The sequence below is a fragment of the Camelus ferus genome, chromosome 1 (genome assembly GCF_009834535.1).
Source record: "Camelus ferus isolate YT-003-E chromosome 1, BCGSAC_Cfer_1.0, whole genome shotgun sequence".
NCBI classification, from domain to species: Eukaryota; Metazoa; Chordata; class Mammalia; order Artiodactyla; family Camelidae; genus Camelus; species Camelus ferus.
The window spans coordinates 93,915,849-93,931,593 of NC_045696.1; the positions used below are offsets into that span (position 1 = coordinate 93,915,849).

The following is a 15,745-nucleotide window of genomic DNA, read 5'->3' on the forward strand; positions in this document are numbered from 1 at the left end:
ACACACTTCCAGTGCCCCAGGAGGCAAACACAATCACCAGCATCGCCACTTGAAAATCACAGCTACAAGCTCCAGTATCTCATTCAAACCCACGGCGTCGAGAACCTATATGACACAAATCAATGTCAAATCAAGATTTTTCTGGCATTCTACTTTGTTTTTCTCCTTTCAACTAGAAACCTTCCCCTTACACACATCACAGTTATTTCAACTTGCCCCAAATTGAATTCCTCATCTTTCTCACTAAGCCCAGCCTGCTTGTCTTACACCCTGGCTGACACAACCACCATCCACGGTCAACCAGGCAGAAACCTGGGAGGCAAACAAAACTCCTCCCTCTCTCTCTCACCAAGTTCTTAGGATTATATGTTCTAAATACCCCTCAAGTCCTTCATCTTAGGACTCCTATCAGATTCCCATCTTCTCTGGCTGTGTTACTGCAATGGCCCCAAACATTTCACAATCTTCACCCCAAAAATGCAAATACCACTTCTGTCATCTCCCAGGGCACCATGTCGGTTCCCAACTTAATTGCTCACTGTGTCCATCCAGCCTTCAGGAAACAATAAAAAACCCTCCGCAGGCACACAAAGGCCTTCACCATCTGCTCTCATCTTGGCCTGTGATTCTCACCAAGGGTCCAAAGCCCATAATCTCCAGCACCACCCAAACCAGCCCACCTGGGGACAGGACACTCCTCTAGGATGCCTCTGCACACACACTGTGGAGGTTCCACCAGCCACCAACAGCCCCTAAGGACCAAGAGCCTCAGGGCAGATGCCGCCAGCTAAAAGGCTCTAGAACCCAGGCATCTGGCAGAACAGGAGGTTGCACAAGTGCTGACTGAAATGAATGATTCTTTATAAAGCAGAAAAGAATTTAGTAGGAACATCCACTGATAAATGCACACACCCAGAATCAGAATGCTCTTGTCCCTGCCTGGCTGTCTTCACACAATGTCATCTTACCCAGAAGGGCTTCGTGGTATCATTTACTGGCAAACAATGAAGAACCTGGAGCACTGTAAAGGGGACCAGACATCACATTGTTAAGCTGAACCTTGAGTATACTGTGACCTCAGCCTCCACTAAACATCCCATCACCTATAGCTACAACTTTTCATCAGGTAAAAGTAAAACCATGAAGATGGTCTTGCTTATGCCACACTTAACAATGCCACGTTTTTTCAGTAATTCATTTAGACGATGATCATTTGCTTTAGTCAGGAAAAAAATTAACATTTTACATTTTCTTAAGGCTGGAAACCCTTTCATGGGCAGCACATTAAGGAGTTATCTATCACTTAAGAGTCACTGTGGGACACCACACACCGGAAGATCGACAAGCAGGTACTACATAATGAACTAGGTTTTGTAAATCTGAGCACTTCGAATTTTAAAAAGGCTGTATCTGAAATGACTGTTTCAAATTTAATCAAACTTTTGTAATGTAAGTGATTAGGATGCAGACGTAGGATTATCATGTAGAAGCTGAACATTCTTAGTTGAAACATGTTACAACAGAGACCAAATATTACACAGGCACTTATCCAAAATAAAACAGTGCATTTCAAATAAAAATGAAACAAAAATGTAAATAATAAGGATATTTCTTGATCACTGAATGAAGGCTGAGAAGTTCCTGAGTTTTGTTTTAAAAATGAAATGTCCAAAAGAGCCTTTTATTATAAGTTACTACAGAAAACATTTCAATAAAATCAGAAGAGATTTAAATTTTGTAACTGATTGAAATTAAAATCATAAAATTTTCATCTGTAATTAACAAAATGACTTATTTCAGGGTTAACCAATTATGGAATGTTTTTATCCCTGTTTTCTAGATAAGAAGTGAGTTGGCATGGTTTAGCAACTTTCTCAAGGTTAAGAAAGTACAGGAAAAGGAAGCGATTGCTGGGGCCGGGGCTCCCTGTGAAGCACGCTGATACACAAGCAGCACCACAGAAGCCCAAAGGCGCTTAGGACCCAAAACAGCCTCTGTTCAAGCCCTGCTGTTACTCAACCACCAGAATTTACTGACAGCTCCTCTGGAGTCATTTACACACTGTGAGAAGCTGGCGGATGGCCACTCGGTTCCAAGAGTAATTCCGTAGAGGAATAAAAACACGCCACTGTGGTTTTCAGAAAACATCTCCTAATTAAAATCTTGACTTACATTTTACAGTTATCACAACAGTAATCATTCTTTATAGTGATGTATCTAATATGGAGCTTTATTTTTGGAGATAAACTGAAGTAAAAGTTAAAATGAGAAAGACTCATTTTGAAATCTGAATACCTTTTGAACAGGGACATACCATCTAAGGCTCTTGTTCTGCCTTCTTCACTAAAGGGAGAAAGGAGATTTTTCCATCCCTCTTACCTGAATGGGCAAGACTGGTACCAAAAAAAAAAAAAAAAAAAAAAGGCTGAACACAAGCGATAGCCCAGGTTCTGAAAGAGGACCTCAAGCTGCAGTGCCTGTCATCACCCGGACACTACTCAGCCCTGTTCTCTGAGGCCCAGCGGGTCCTCTGAACAGGTTTTTTAAAGTATCCATGTCAGTAACAAGATGACCAAGATCTTTTCCTGTGGCAGAACCTGGCTTCTGAAGTTGTGCCACTACCATAAGGTACCTGGAGGGCTCACCGCAGGGGAAGGGAGATGACCACGAATTCTCTCTCTCTGAAGAGGCCCCAACTCACAAGCTAATCTGTTCAGCACGGGTGTTCAGTCAAAAGGAAAAGGTGCCTGTGCACCGCGATGGTATCAGGGACACAAACGTGCTATCATCCCTGTCTACTCAGCTCTGCCCTCAAGTGACAAACGAGCAATGCCCTGATTCACAGGAAGTACTCACCCCAGGGACAGATCCACTTTTGTGGACACTGAAGCCTGTACAATTTGTAGGCCCTCTAAGAAAAAAGGAGGCAGAAAAACAAACATTCGAAAGGTGCCCTTGCAAGTAAGAAGCTTTGAAGCTTAAGCTTCATTAGTTGTACAGTAAACCCACCTTGGACCCAACCATATAAAACTGCCAATATTCAAGTCGTTCTGACCTACCAAACAAGCAACTGGGATGGCTCAGCTCAGTACCCTGCCGGCACATGGCTCCAGTCCTGGCTGTGTAGTTCACTCTGAGGAGGTAAGAGCTCGCCAGCCATGTACACACTGAGCTCCCTGCACTCATTAAAAATAATAGTGAAAACTTCTCTAATAGTGCTTATGGAAAGTAAAATAGGGAAAACCTATAGAAACTGTTAGGGTCACTATGACTGCGTTTTATAAATAGTATTTACATATCTTAACAAGGATGAGGCTATGAAAATGTAAACAGAAATAATTTTTGGTTTTGAATGATATGATTGTCAGTTACTTTTTCCCCTTCCAACTAAGTGTTGGTATATTACTGGCATAATTAAAAAGGAAAAACAAAAGGGAACAAGGCGAAGCGGAGGGAAAAGAAGGAATAAAGAGACCTTAGATGGAAACGTCTGTGTCACAACGAATCACACATTTTGTCTCCGCCGATATGTCAACAACCTGACACAGATCTTAAAACGTATTTCAAGAAATAAAGAACAAAGCCAACTGAACAAATGAGAGACTTCATACCTCTAAATGTCTTCCTTTTGAGATAACACAGATGTTTGTCAGTAAGTCATGTCTTGGCACGACCAATGGCAAACAAAAGTGAACTTACTTTTTGCTTGCCTCACAGACATCTGTAATATTGGAGAAAAGATGGTGACTCTCTGTCTTGGTCATTGTATCACTCAGTTCTTTAGAATTTTTAAACATTCGTATCAAGATCTCCAAGCTCAGTAAATATGAATGTTCAGAGGATATGACTTCAAAGATAGCCTGGTGAGAAGGAAGAAGAAAGGTGTTATTAATTCTTTTAATTAAAGAACTAAATATAGCTCTCATAATTCTGCTATAAGAATGATGTATCTTTAAAAATACAAAAAAGAAAAGTATAAAAAAAAAAAAAAACCACACACACACACCACCAAACTACTGTCTTTATATAAGGCACGTATACCCAAATCTCAAGAAACAGAGTCACTGCCTGGAGTGTAAATAGGAAACAAATGAGAAGATTTGGATGACTTGAGATTGCATCCTGAGGTCACGCTTTGCCAGGGGGTGTAATTAATAGAGGAAGCCAGGGTATGTCATAAAACTTCAGTGTGACATTAACTAACCTTTGGGGTCACCTCCCCCAGCCCTGATTTCAAAGCATGCTACTCTGGGACAGCGAAAATTTATGGACATCACTTGAGATTCAGAGAAAAATTCTCACAAATACGTTTCTTTGCTCCCCTGTGGGCCTTTTCTCTATTTTTTATAATCTGACTAACTTGCAGTCAATAAGAGCAAATATTCTAAATGTATTAAAAGAGCCTAACTGTACCTCCCCTCAAAAGGTTCTTATCAGCCACAGGAATTCTTTTACATAAATTCATACAATTGAAAGTAATTCTGTCCATTCCACAAGCCACCCTCTCTGCTCTCATCAGTGTCTCAAGTAGGAGCGAAGGACCCTGGGCAGAAACTCTTGGTGTCAGGCACACAGTGGTTTACCTGATAAGTGTTCATGAATGATGAAAAACCAACCCACATATGTGGAGAGACACCAACGCCCCGTGTGAGAAATTCATCTAGCTCGTTAACAAAATCAGATTCTCCAAGAATGGCAAGGCAGGGGGAATTCCTCCTCAGGGAAGGGTGGTGAACATCCTCGCAGGTCTGAGATTCCCAGCCTTCCTGGAGACCTCCCTAGTAATACTGCCATCATCACCGTGGCTTCCTGGGCTCCTCCCCTCAGCGCCTGGCCCCAGGGGCACAGGAGACTCTTCCCGTAAGTCTCCGTGCTCCAGCTGAGCCTGGGTGGGAGCAGGCAGGCTCAGGCAGGTGGATGCCCTGCTGCTGCCAGGTGGGCCATATTTTGCAAGTCAGGTCAGTGGGGCTAGTCTCAGTGCTCACCTCCCTTTTTAGCATCCATAAGCTTCTACAGAAGTCTTAATGAAATGGATCCTTCTAACCTCTGTGGTACTCCAGGGACTTGAGTGATATAACCATCTACTGAGTAAAGAGTAAGAACATTGTGTCTCAGTTAACCCGTGTATCTTGTGTAATTCTATTCAACCAATACAATTATCCCCAGGAAATGTAATGCAAACTAAAGAAAATTCACCCTTCCTGACCAAAAATAATGGATTCAAGTTGCTGATGGATATGGTCCTTTGTAATGACTGAAGATGTTTTCAAAATCAAAGGCTTTTGTAACCAAATCCAAATTGCAAAGATTCGAAAAAATGTGATGAACTATATAGACTAGATTACAGGAAAATATGAAATTGGGCCAATTTAATACAATAAATGTAATGTAATAATTGTTAATATAATAAGCATAATGTAGTAACTGTTAAAACATCTTGCAATAGAGCCATCAACTACTTACAAGTAAATCAGTTTAGATCTGCTAAAACAGCTATATAAGAATAGAAAGGAATCAGAGTTAGATTTGCTGCTGTCATTACCTTTCTATATGACAAATCTGAATAAAAATTTTCAAAATATAAAGGAAATAGAGTAAGTCCAAATGGAAAAGGTCTGAAAGAATAGAAATGTTCAAATGGGACTAGGAACCTGGAGAAGCTCTTTAATTTGTCCATAAGGAGAGAGAAATATTGTTTATGCAGCAATGTTAATAAAGAAAGAAACATACCATCTACTGTCCAACATTAGGAGAATATGTAGTTTTTTAAGGGTGGTATTTATAGAATGGAATACTATATAGTGTTTTGAATGATCTAGATCAATTTGCATTAATATGGATAAAAAATCTCAAAAACATTGTTGAATACAAAAGTAATCAAAAATATATTCAGAATCATATCATTTATCTCCATTTTAACACCCACACGAGTACACATACATGAATACATGTAATATATGTTTTAAAAACACAGACTGGCTGGATACACATCAATTCATAATTATAGCTGCCTCTCTGGAGGAGAGGAAGGGAATGGGATTGAGGAGGAAAATATAGAACTTCTGCTTTATTGAAAGTCTTATTTTCTTATTTACTTTAAAAAAATGAAGAAAAAATTATAAATGTAATACATTTGTTAATTCTCAGTGACAGGTTCACCAATGTTTGTACTTTTTGGGTTTTTTTAAAATCTAAAAAATATGCCACTCTAATGTGCCCTTATATTTTTGCATTATTCCATGTGAATAAAGTAAGAAAAGAATACCTTGTGTCCTCTGTAGAACTGATTTAATGCATGTACATGCATAAACTTATACATATATGTGCATCAAATATGCATACGACAGAAGGAAAGCGCTTTGAGAAACTTGCAATATTATTACAATGAGCAATCTTCAACTACACTGATTAAACTTCAAGTTGTGAAACCCTAAACCTGAAAGTAAACTTCCATTTTGGTATAATTGTAGATTTATAGAAATCTTGCAGAGGGTTCTGAGTTCCTGTGTTTCCTTCACCTAGCTTCGCCTAACCAGGGTACGTTACATTTGTCTGTAGAGAAATGTACACACATTATTCAGATTTCACCAGTTCTTTCACTAACATCCTTTTTCAGTTCCCAGATCTAACGTGTTTCATTTTTCCACATATTTCCTCCAGTGTAAATACCTGGACTAGGTGCTTTCTTGTTTAAGTTAAAAAGACGCTGGGATATTTTAAATTTTCTTTTCTGGGGACTCCTGTGTAGTTTTACTTGACAATGATCACATACTTCTTTTGTAAAAAGAACAAAATTAATATGTTGTCAAAGGAAAAAGCTGAATGTAGCAGCTGAAAGCACCTGCGCCCCTTAAGAGTCAGAGCTCTAAAGCATCTGCTCGGTACCAAACCTACCTCTTGCCTCTTTCTTTCCTCCTGGCTAACCGTGTGCGATAATCCATTTCTTTTCACCTAGGGGGAAAAGCAAAATAAAGTTGAGCTCGTTTACTTTAACAACCAACTTCTTTATTATGTAAGGGCATAACGCTATGTCCTTCAAAAATGAATTAAGAGAAATTATGCAAAATGTTAAATTCAGCCCATAATAACTTTTGAGTCTCACAGCCCTCAAATAACATTTAATCACATTAATAAATCAGCATGGTTCAACACTAAAGAAATGAAAAGTGTCTAGAACACTATTTGATCAGGCTGAGTTACTCTGTTCTAGTCTTAGTTCTGGACAGCCCTAAAATACTTATGTTATTAATCTCCCAATACGTAAGTGAAGTAATCTGATAAAGAAAATGAAGGCATCACCTGGAGAGTTTACTGTCCAGGATTCCTGGATAGTAATAAGGCATCCTTATCACACTGGAAGAGTAATTTTAACACTATTTTTCATAAAGACTGAGAAGAATACCAATGCTCTTTATAAAAACCCAATCAAACAAGAAAACAAAGTCCCAGCTGCAGTAGTCTTTAAGCACACTGAATTCTGACAAATAAAGATGTTAACCTGACACTATTTGGAGAAGCAACAGTACCTACAAGAACCAAGATCACCAGTACCACACTTGGAGTAATGCTCTTGGAACCCGAGTTGAATAACTGCAGTTCCTACCTCAACTGCCACACCTGTACACTTGACTGCTACAGTTCCTACCCTAAGGTGGTTTCTAAACCAAAGAGTAGACGCTGAACTATGAACTCCATGAAGGCAGGGCCTGGCGTCTCTTTTGATACACCTGCACTGAGTTGGCCACATGAAAAACATTTAAGTTTCACAGTTAAAAATTATAGTAGTACAAGGCCAGGCATATATCAAATTCCAAACAATTAAATCCTGTGCTTAACAGAAAGAAGAGCCTCAAGAAAGGAGAGTGCCTTCCCCTTGTGTCAAAAATTCATAGCAATAAAATGTAACAAGGTCTTCAAACATCTCTGCTATCATATTTCTCAAAAAAATTTAAAAACCATGTTCCCCTAGACCTATTTTTCAGTTGACATCTCAAAATTTCCTCCTAAGCTTAAAGAACTTCAAAGATGTATTTTCCTACTAATTGTAAATCTAGGCATTTTAACCATGTGTTACTATACTCTTTTAAATGTATCCAATCAACTATAAAAACCTTGATGATCTGATATCCAATATCATCCATTTAAAAATAAATAAGCTTTTCTTGATAGTTGGAGGTTTTACATGATTCTTCTTTCTCCTTGAAATTTCATTTCTATGTCAACTTCCCTCCCTAAATTTCCTAATATTTGCTAGGATATCTTATTAGTCACCCTACCATACTTGAATGAACACAAAAATATATTTTTAAATTTAATTTTCTAAAATTTCCTGTGACCATGGACCTTTAAGTATAAAGGCTCTCCTAGATTATATATAATCATCACAAGTATCATTAATAACCTATGATCAAAACAATGAAATTACTTCCAATTTCAATGCATTAAACCCTAGAGATAAAATTTTACCAAGAATGCAACTCTGAGTGAAATGCGGCCTGGGGTGGGGATGGAGCATGGTGGTTTAATTTAAAGGAAACTTTGCTGAAACCGGTGAGGTCACCAGCAAGAATTTCCACAACCCCAGCATCTCCATCCAGAACTGACCCCCTTTAATCTTGTGCCACCACTGATTTAACACGAGAGGACAAAACATCACGATAAGATTTGAAATGGGTAAGAGAGATGGCTTTCTTTAGAATAATGGCAAAAAGGCAAATGGGAAAGGGGCAGTTGGAAAAAAAGACCTGGAGTAACACTTTAAGTGCAGAACAGTCTTGGTTTTAGAAAAAAAGAATACCCAGGAGCTGAGGCTCTGGAATGGTCTCCTTAAAACGATCCCTACCCACCTAGCATAGTTTTGCTGAACACCTAGGGGTGCAACGCATACCCTAGTGTGAAGACCCCGCTGGGCAGGTGCACAGTTCTCTATCTCATGGGGTCAGGGAAATGAAGACAACTATATGTTACTGTCTTTAACCTGACTCGGGAAAAGTCAGAAAGCAGTGCAGTAGAGTAGAAAGAGTCCTAAATCAGCAGTAAAATCTAATCATTGACTGAGTGCCAAGAAATGTGCTAAAAACATTTTATACCCCTGTTCCCAGTGAATTCTCTAAAGAGCTCTAGAAAGTTGATCCTATTCCTATGCCCATTTCACAGATGTGAATGACAACTGAGGCTTAGGATCCAAGATCAAACGGCCAATAGGTAGCAAGGCCAGGATCAGCATCCAGTCCTGTCAACTCCAGGGGTCACGCTCTTAACTGTGGAATTACATGGGTTAGGGAGCCCTGTTTTGTATGACAGGCACCCCATCTCTAATGATCACCTGGTGTTCTTCTAGTGATCATCACTACGACCCCTTCTAATGCCAGGTCTGTACCAACTCTCCACATGTTTGCTTCCATCCACCCATATCATGGCATGTTCTTAGCCTTACCCACCATCCTGACCCTGGGTCAGCCTGTCAGCAAGAATTCATGGCTCAAAAGGCTTCCTCGTAAGTTTGAATAAGGGAGGAGGCTGGCCAAAGAATGAAACCGCTCAGAGCTGCTCCCGTTTGGTTAACCCTGAGCAGGAATTTCACAGGATTTCCTGCCTGACACAAAGTCCTGGCAGACCGATGTCTAGGCACAATGCCCACAGTCTCTGCAGGTAAGGTCACCAGCCAGAATTTCCACACCCGCAGCATCCCCATCCAGAACTGCTCCCAGTTCAGACCTAGAAGCCTTAAGGGGAAGACAGTGAAGCATGCGGACTTAGAGACCTACCCAGGTGGCAGCTCATTTACTGAGGATTAAGAGTACTTCACCCTATCAGAAAGGAAAAACCCCACCTAAAGTTGCTCTTTGGAGGGGGAGGTAGACGTAGTTTTGAAAAAGGCAAAGTACTGAAATGCACAGAATTATCCTCTTTCACTCACACTAATACAAACAAATGATAAAATATTCCTTTAACCAAAAAGTCATCAGTAAGAAACCAGCAGCTCATCCCAAAAAAAAAAAAATAAAAAAAAAAAGATTTCAGGAAGCATTCAGCATTCTTGGATTACAATTAAGAAAAACGGCACATTCAGGGAGCCTGAAAGCTTGCTCTGGAGAGTTACAACGAATCAGCTCCTCCTGGCTGGCTGCCGGAAGGCTGCTCTGGGGCTGGGCTGAACTGGTTCTTCTCCAGAGCCAAGAGGAAGCTTTCTGTCTCCCAGAGACCTTCCACATTCAACTCTAAATGAAGTAGTACCTGAGAGCAGGTGCCTGGAGGAAGATGGTCAAGAGCAGGCAAGATGATTTTAGAGACTGAGGAGCTTAGAGAGTGGACACCGGAGAAAGCAGGGGAGGGAGGATATAAACAAGGGCCCCGCAGAGACTGGCAGAAGGCAGGCAAGAGAAAAACCAACCGGGGGAGAAGGAAAACAGACAGCTTAAGGTCAAGTGGAAAGAAACAAGGAAGGAAAGAAGGGAAAAGAAAGCTAGGAGAAAGAATGTGTGCAAAGATTTTGATGGCAAATGTGTCTGGAAATTTGCTAATTCAAAAACTGTGACCTTATGGCTAAACTGAAGTAAAAATCACTGGAAGGCCCAGGCTTTCTTTTTTTTTTTTTTTTTTTTGCACACACACACACACACACAAATGTGTATAAAGCATACGTATGTGCCTACAGTTTTAAAATGAACATGTTTTCTGCAGTTTGCACATTTTTGCCAAGAGGATCTAAAACACGATCAAGTTCATCACATTTCTCCATGTGTCCACAGGTGGAAAAGAAAACATAATGCATCACCTTCCAAATGGATTCTTATTTTGTTTTTTAAAATGAAAGAAATTAAATTGTACAGGCTTTATTTTTATTTCTTAAATATATATTTTTGTAGTGGGAGCTATGGCTGAGTATAGACAGGAACACAGCCAGCCAAACAACCATCCTTTCCAGCTCCCTTCTGACCCCACCTGATCGTTCTCATTACTCACTGGTTAAAAGAAATTTTTTTTCCACTTAAACAACAGAAATTTATTTTCTCATGGTCCTAGAGGCTAGAAGTCTAAGATCAAGATTCCAGCTGATTCTATTTCTGGTTAAATTTTTTATTTAACTATGTTATCAATAAGTAGAATTGCAAAACTACTTTAGTGAAACTTTAAGAATTAGATTCAGTTTGGGGTTCTTGGTTTTGTATAGTCTAACCAATTCACAAAACTGTTCAAAAATCTTGCCATGGCAGATTCTAGACTCTAAGGAGAAAGTGTAACTATATGTCAATATGGTCAACATTTTAAGTGGATAAAAATTCAAATAAAACAACAGAAGTGTAGCCTACAACTAAAATATGAACATATATATGCAGCTTGTCAAGATAGCAAATGCAGAGTAATCACTAATGTTATAATAGTTCTAAATTCATAATTATAAATTATATTTTTACTGCTCTAATTGGTGTTGAAATTCTTCACCCACGATCTTGGTAACCAATATATTTTCCATGTCCAAAGAGACAGAAATTAACAACTGGCTAAAACTAATAATGAACAGTATAAGATACTTCATCTATGGGTATGATATTGTCCAATTAGACCCAAGAGACAGGTTTTAAAATTTATAAAAGGGCAAACTCTCTAAAGTTTAGAGTCAAAAGTAAATCAGTAGATACACCATCTAAAACTGATGCTGATCGATATCCTTCTTGTACCTTGCAAGTCTGAACTTCTTAGATGTTCCCATGAAGGAACAAGCAGGTTTTAGGCAGTAATTCCTCTCCTACACTCATCATAGTTACAGATGTTTTCCCCTTGTAAAGAATTGTGCTAAGAAAACCATGAACTTTGTGTAATATTCCTTGGTCTCTGACTCCACTGACTGGAACAGGTGATGAGGCAGGTTCTCTACGCCTCAAATAGAGCCCTGAGATTGCTATTTCTACGGGACAGAGCCAGCCCTGTGTCTGTGGAGTGAGCCAAGATTAATAACACCAGTCAATCAAATCATCATTTTCTATGTGGTAGAGAGGGATATGTTTTCATGCCCTCTGTGACTTGACATTGTTTCTAGATAGGATGGGTGCACATTCCTTTTATTTTTCCCCACCTGCCAGGGAAACCAGAATGGGAGGCCCCCAAAAGAAGGACCAACCAAAAAGCCTCCGAAATGTACTCAATTAAAAATCAGATCAGATATTTATAATCCAAGATCACTCGGGCTCCATAAAGCACTAACATGCACTGAATCCCCATCTGAGCTAAGACCTTTATACTTGCTGGAGTTATCCACTTGCAGAAAATCGGCTGGTTTATTCATGCCTCCTGGTGATTCACTATTCACGGGCTTCTGTTCTCAGGAGCTCAAGTGAGAAGAGAATGAATTGCAAAGTAAAATTATACCACGGGACACAATCACTCCTAGGTCCTTTCTATAGACTTAATACAACCCAAACAGCCCCTGAATTACAAATGAGCTAGAGTTCTTTCACTGTAAATAACATGGGAACAGCGGGGCTCTCAGAGAGAATGTTGGAGGTTCCTAAAACGAAAAAAGGCCACAGCCCGGAAACAGCGTCCTCTGTAAGCAGACCCCGCAGGCTCTCTCCAGCCCTGCCTCGTCCACCAAGAAATCACTGAGCTATCACTCGATCTAAGCTACAAGCTGTTGGCAGAACATCTACCTTAAAGGGCCAGGGATCTGCATAACCCAAGATCAGATAAATCAGGTCAAGACAGAGACAGTGCTATACTTCCAGGGAGAAGTAGATAAACAGACAGAACACAATTTTTTAGAATAAGAGGTAGAGGACAATAGCCCCTTTAATAAAATCACATGCTTAATTTAAAACGACGTCAAGGAACCTGCCAGGGACCTCCTCATTCATTTGTTCAAAAAGACAGATCTCTTCTCTGATCTACAGTTGTTAAATTTAATTCTATAATCCTCACCAAAGTTCTTGGATCTCAAGAAACAGCAAGCACTCCCAACCTCCCGGAGGTAACCTCAGGTCTGCTGGAACCATGGTGAACTCAGATAAGGCAGGCCAGGGCTTGAGATTTTCACAGGACCAAGGCCTGCGTCACCCTCTACAGACAGAGCCAGGATTCCTGACTGAACCCAAGTTACTTCAATACAGACATAAGGCTGAGAGTACAAACCACAAATGGAGAGGTCATTAAATGTGCTTTATACGATTTAGGAGATAAGTGTGTTACTCATTTGTAGCCAGCCCCAGCTAACCAGCTTCCCATATCTAATTCTTTTTTTTTTTTTAAGATTTATTTTTTTTTTTAATGGAGGTACTGCGAATTGAACCCACGACCTTATGTATGCTAGGCACACTACCACTGAGCTATTCCCCATCCTCCCCTAACTAATTCTTGATTCAGAGTTCTGGTTGGTCCCTCGTGGACTTCTCAAACTACTGCTATATCCACTGCTTACCATGCACTGGGTACTGATTTTTCATGCATCTAAACCTTATAACAACCCTGCAAGGGAGGAAGTACTATTGCTGCTTTACAAATTTAAAAAAACAAAGAGAGAGAGAGAGAGGCAGGAAAGTTAAAACATTGTTAGCCCTAATAAGTGGCAAATCTGGGATTCAATCCAGGCCAGCCGGCTGCCCTCAAAGATTGCGATGTACCACCTTCTAATGCTGGTGAATTTCTTATAGGTGTGACCTGCAGCTACTCTCCCCCTAAACTAAGGTCCTCCCCCGGATGCCCCAGAAACCGCATCTCCAGCTGAATTCCCAGCTTCCACTGCAGAGAGAGCTAAGCTGTCAGTGGGGCGCCTGGCATTTAACTTGTTGATTAGTCCTGACATTTGTGGAATCTCCACAAATTCCTCTCTTTGACTTGAGGCTCTCCCTGGCCTTCATTCCCCTACGGGCTACTGAGCCCAGACCCAAATGTATTCATTCTCTGTCCCCCAATAAGCAAGAGACCCAGTTCTTTTCTATCAACAATCGAGAGGAGAAAATGAGATTAGGACATACGTGAAAAGCTAATACACAGAAGTAGAGAGGATGGAAAGGAGGCTGATTTTAGGGGGGGAAAGGCAATCCCATACAATTATTTAATAAAAGATGAACAGTTTTAAAAAGCAGAATATTTAATAAAATACTGAGGAGTAGACCAGCCTAATAGTGGTTCACAGTGGAGGGGGTTGGGAATGGTGGTAAAATCATAGCAACTTTCGTTCTTAACTGTTGTGTTTAGTTTTGTAATAAGGAGCATGTATTTGCATTATTTTCATAATTCAAAAGTAATTGTTTTAAAAGAGCTTAATTTAAATTTTGAATTTTACATCGGAATATTAGGAACAAACTAATGACTAACAAAGGGGAATTGGTTAAAAGAACCAAACATCTACCTATTTGATGAAATACAGTATGGGCTTTATAAAGGTTGTTGTGGAAGAAAGTTTAATGATGTGGAGTCATTCACAACACTGTTAAGAAAAAAAAAATGGGTTACAAAACAGCAGGTTTAATGACCTGAGAAGAAATTTACAACATTGTTAAAGGGAAAGTATGAGTAATAAGACAGTATTATTGTATTATTAAATATTTTTAAAGGAAAAGAAAAACCCTGTTATCTATATACACATTAAGAAAAAAAAAGGTCTGAAAAGTTATGCATCAAAATGTCATCTGTGATGGATGGAGGAGGGATTTCAACTATTTTAATTTTCTTCTTTTTATCTCTTGGTACTTTTTACTTTTCTATAATAAACATAGCCTGTCTTTGTAATGAAAGCTCCATTTTTAATAAAAACTAAAATGTTTCACAGTCCTCTCTCAAAAAAGAAAGAAAGCAAGTAAGCAGGCCAATGGAACTCTTTAAGGATGCCAACAACACCTGCATTTCTTTGTTGCTGCCCACAGGAAAGCTAAAGAAGTGGGGACCACTTTATCTGGGGACCACTCCCAGATAAAAGAAAGCAAGGAGCTCAGGGAAAGAAAAGGGAGGCAACGAGAAAGATTTCAATCAAGCCCAAACCAAGCAGTGGCTTAGGAGGCAGTGTTGACAATGAGTGATGACAGGCCGGTGTGTGGACAGGCGAGCAGAGGAGGATCGGGCTCGAGTCGGGTAATTGACAGTGACGCCAACGACACATAGTGAGGGTATGAGTCAGGAAGGGGCTAACGAAGGCAGAGCAGGTCTGGGGGCTCCTCGTGCAGAAGAGGACACCTGTCTTGTAAAGGTGGTACCCACATCTTTGTTGCCATTTTGTTTTCCTTTGCTATTTTAACAAAGTGACAGATGGATAGGCATGACTGACTCCAAACGTAAGTTCCTTAGCCCAACACCCACCCTGAAGTTAGTTTCTTAGATTTGCAACAAAACCTGAGCTGAGTAAAACCTGTTCCAGAACAATGGGTACTAAAGTGAACTAATATTTTTCATGAGATGTTCAAAGCGTGCAATGGTTTCACTAAACAGGAGTTACCTTATTATATAGAGGGGAGATCTGAAAAATGTGTCTACAGAATTACCATTGTCCTCCCATTTCCTATATGTCAAACTGCACCCAAGCCACATTTTATATTTCTATTGTTTTATTTTCTACTCTTCTGCCCACTGAGCTCATCTAAGTTTTAATTACAATATCTAGAGAGCACTTTCCTGACCTTTACTTCATTTTGGCCTTTTGTCCTACATTCTTTCAAAAACACCACTTAGACATTTCATTTTTACTGTCTTCTAAACCAGCTTCTAAGTTCTTACAGCGCGCATTCTGGATTTTAGGCTTGTTTTTTTGGCCCCA

At 39.8% G+C, this 15,745-nt stretch overlaps 1 protein-coding gene across 3 annotated transcripts in view; it reads right to left on the reverse strand.

Annotated features, from left to right (window-relative positions):
• ARHGEF26 (Rho guanine nucleotide exchange factor 26) overlaps positions 1–15,745 on the reverse strand; it is a 117,960-nt gene that overhangs the window by 84,786 nt on the left and 17,429 nt on the right. For all 3 annotated transcript variants that reach the window (XM_032485961.1, XM_032485945.1, XM_032485951.1), the window contains 2 exons: positions 6,895–6,951; positions 3,700–3,860 (listed from right to left, as the gene is read on the reverse strand). In XM_032485961.1, the coding sequence (XP_032341852.1) occupies positions 3,700–3,860; positions 6,895–6,951 (218 nt within the window). The remainder of the gene's footprint in view (positions 1–3,699; positions 3,861–6,894; positions 6,952–15,745) is intronic.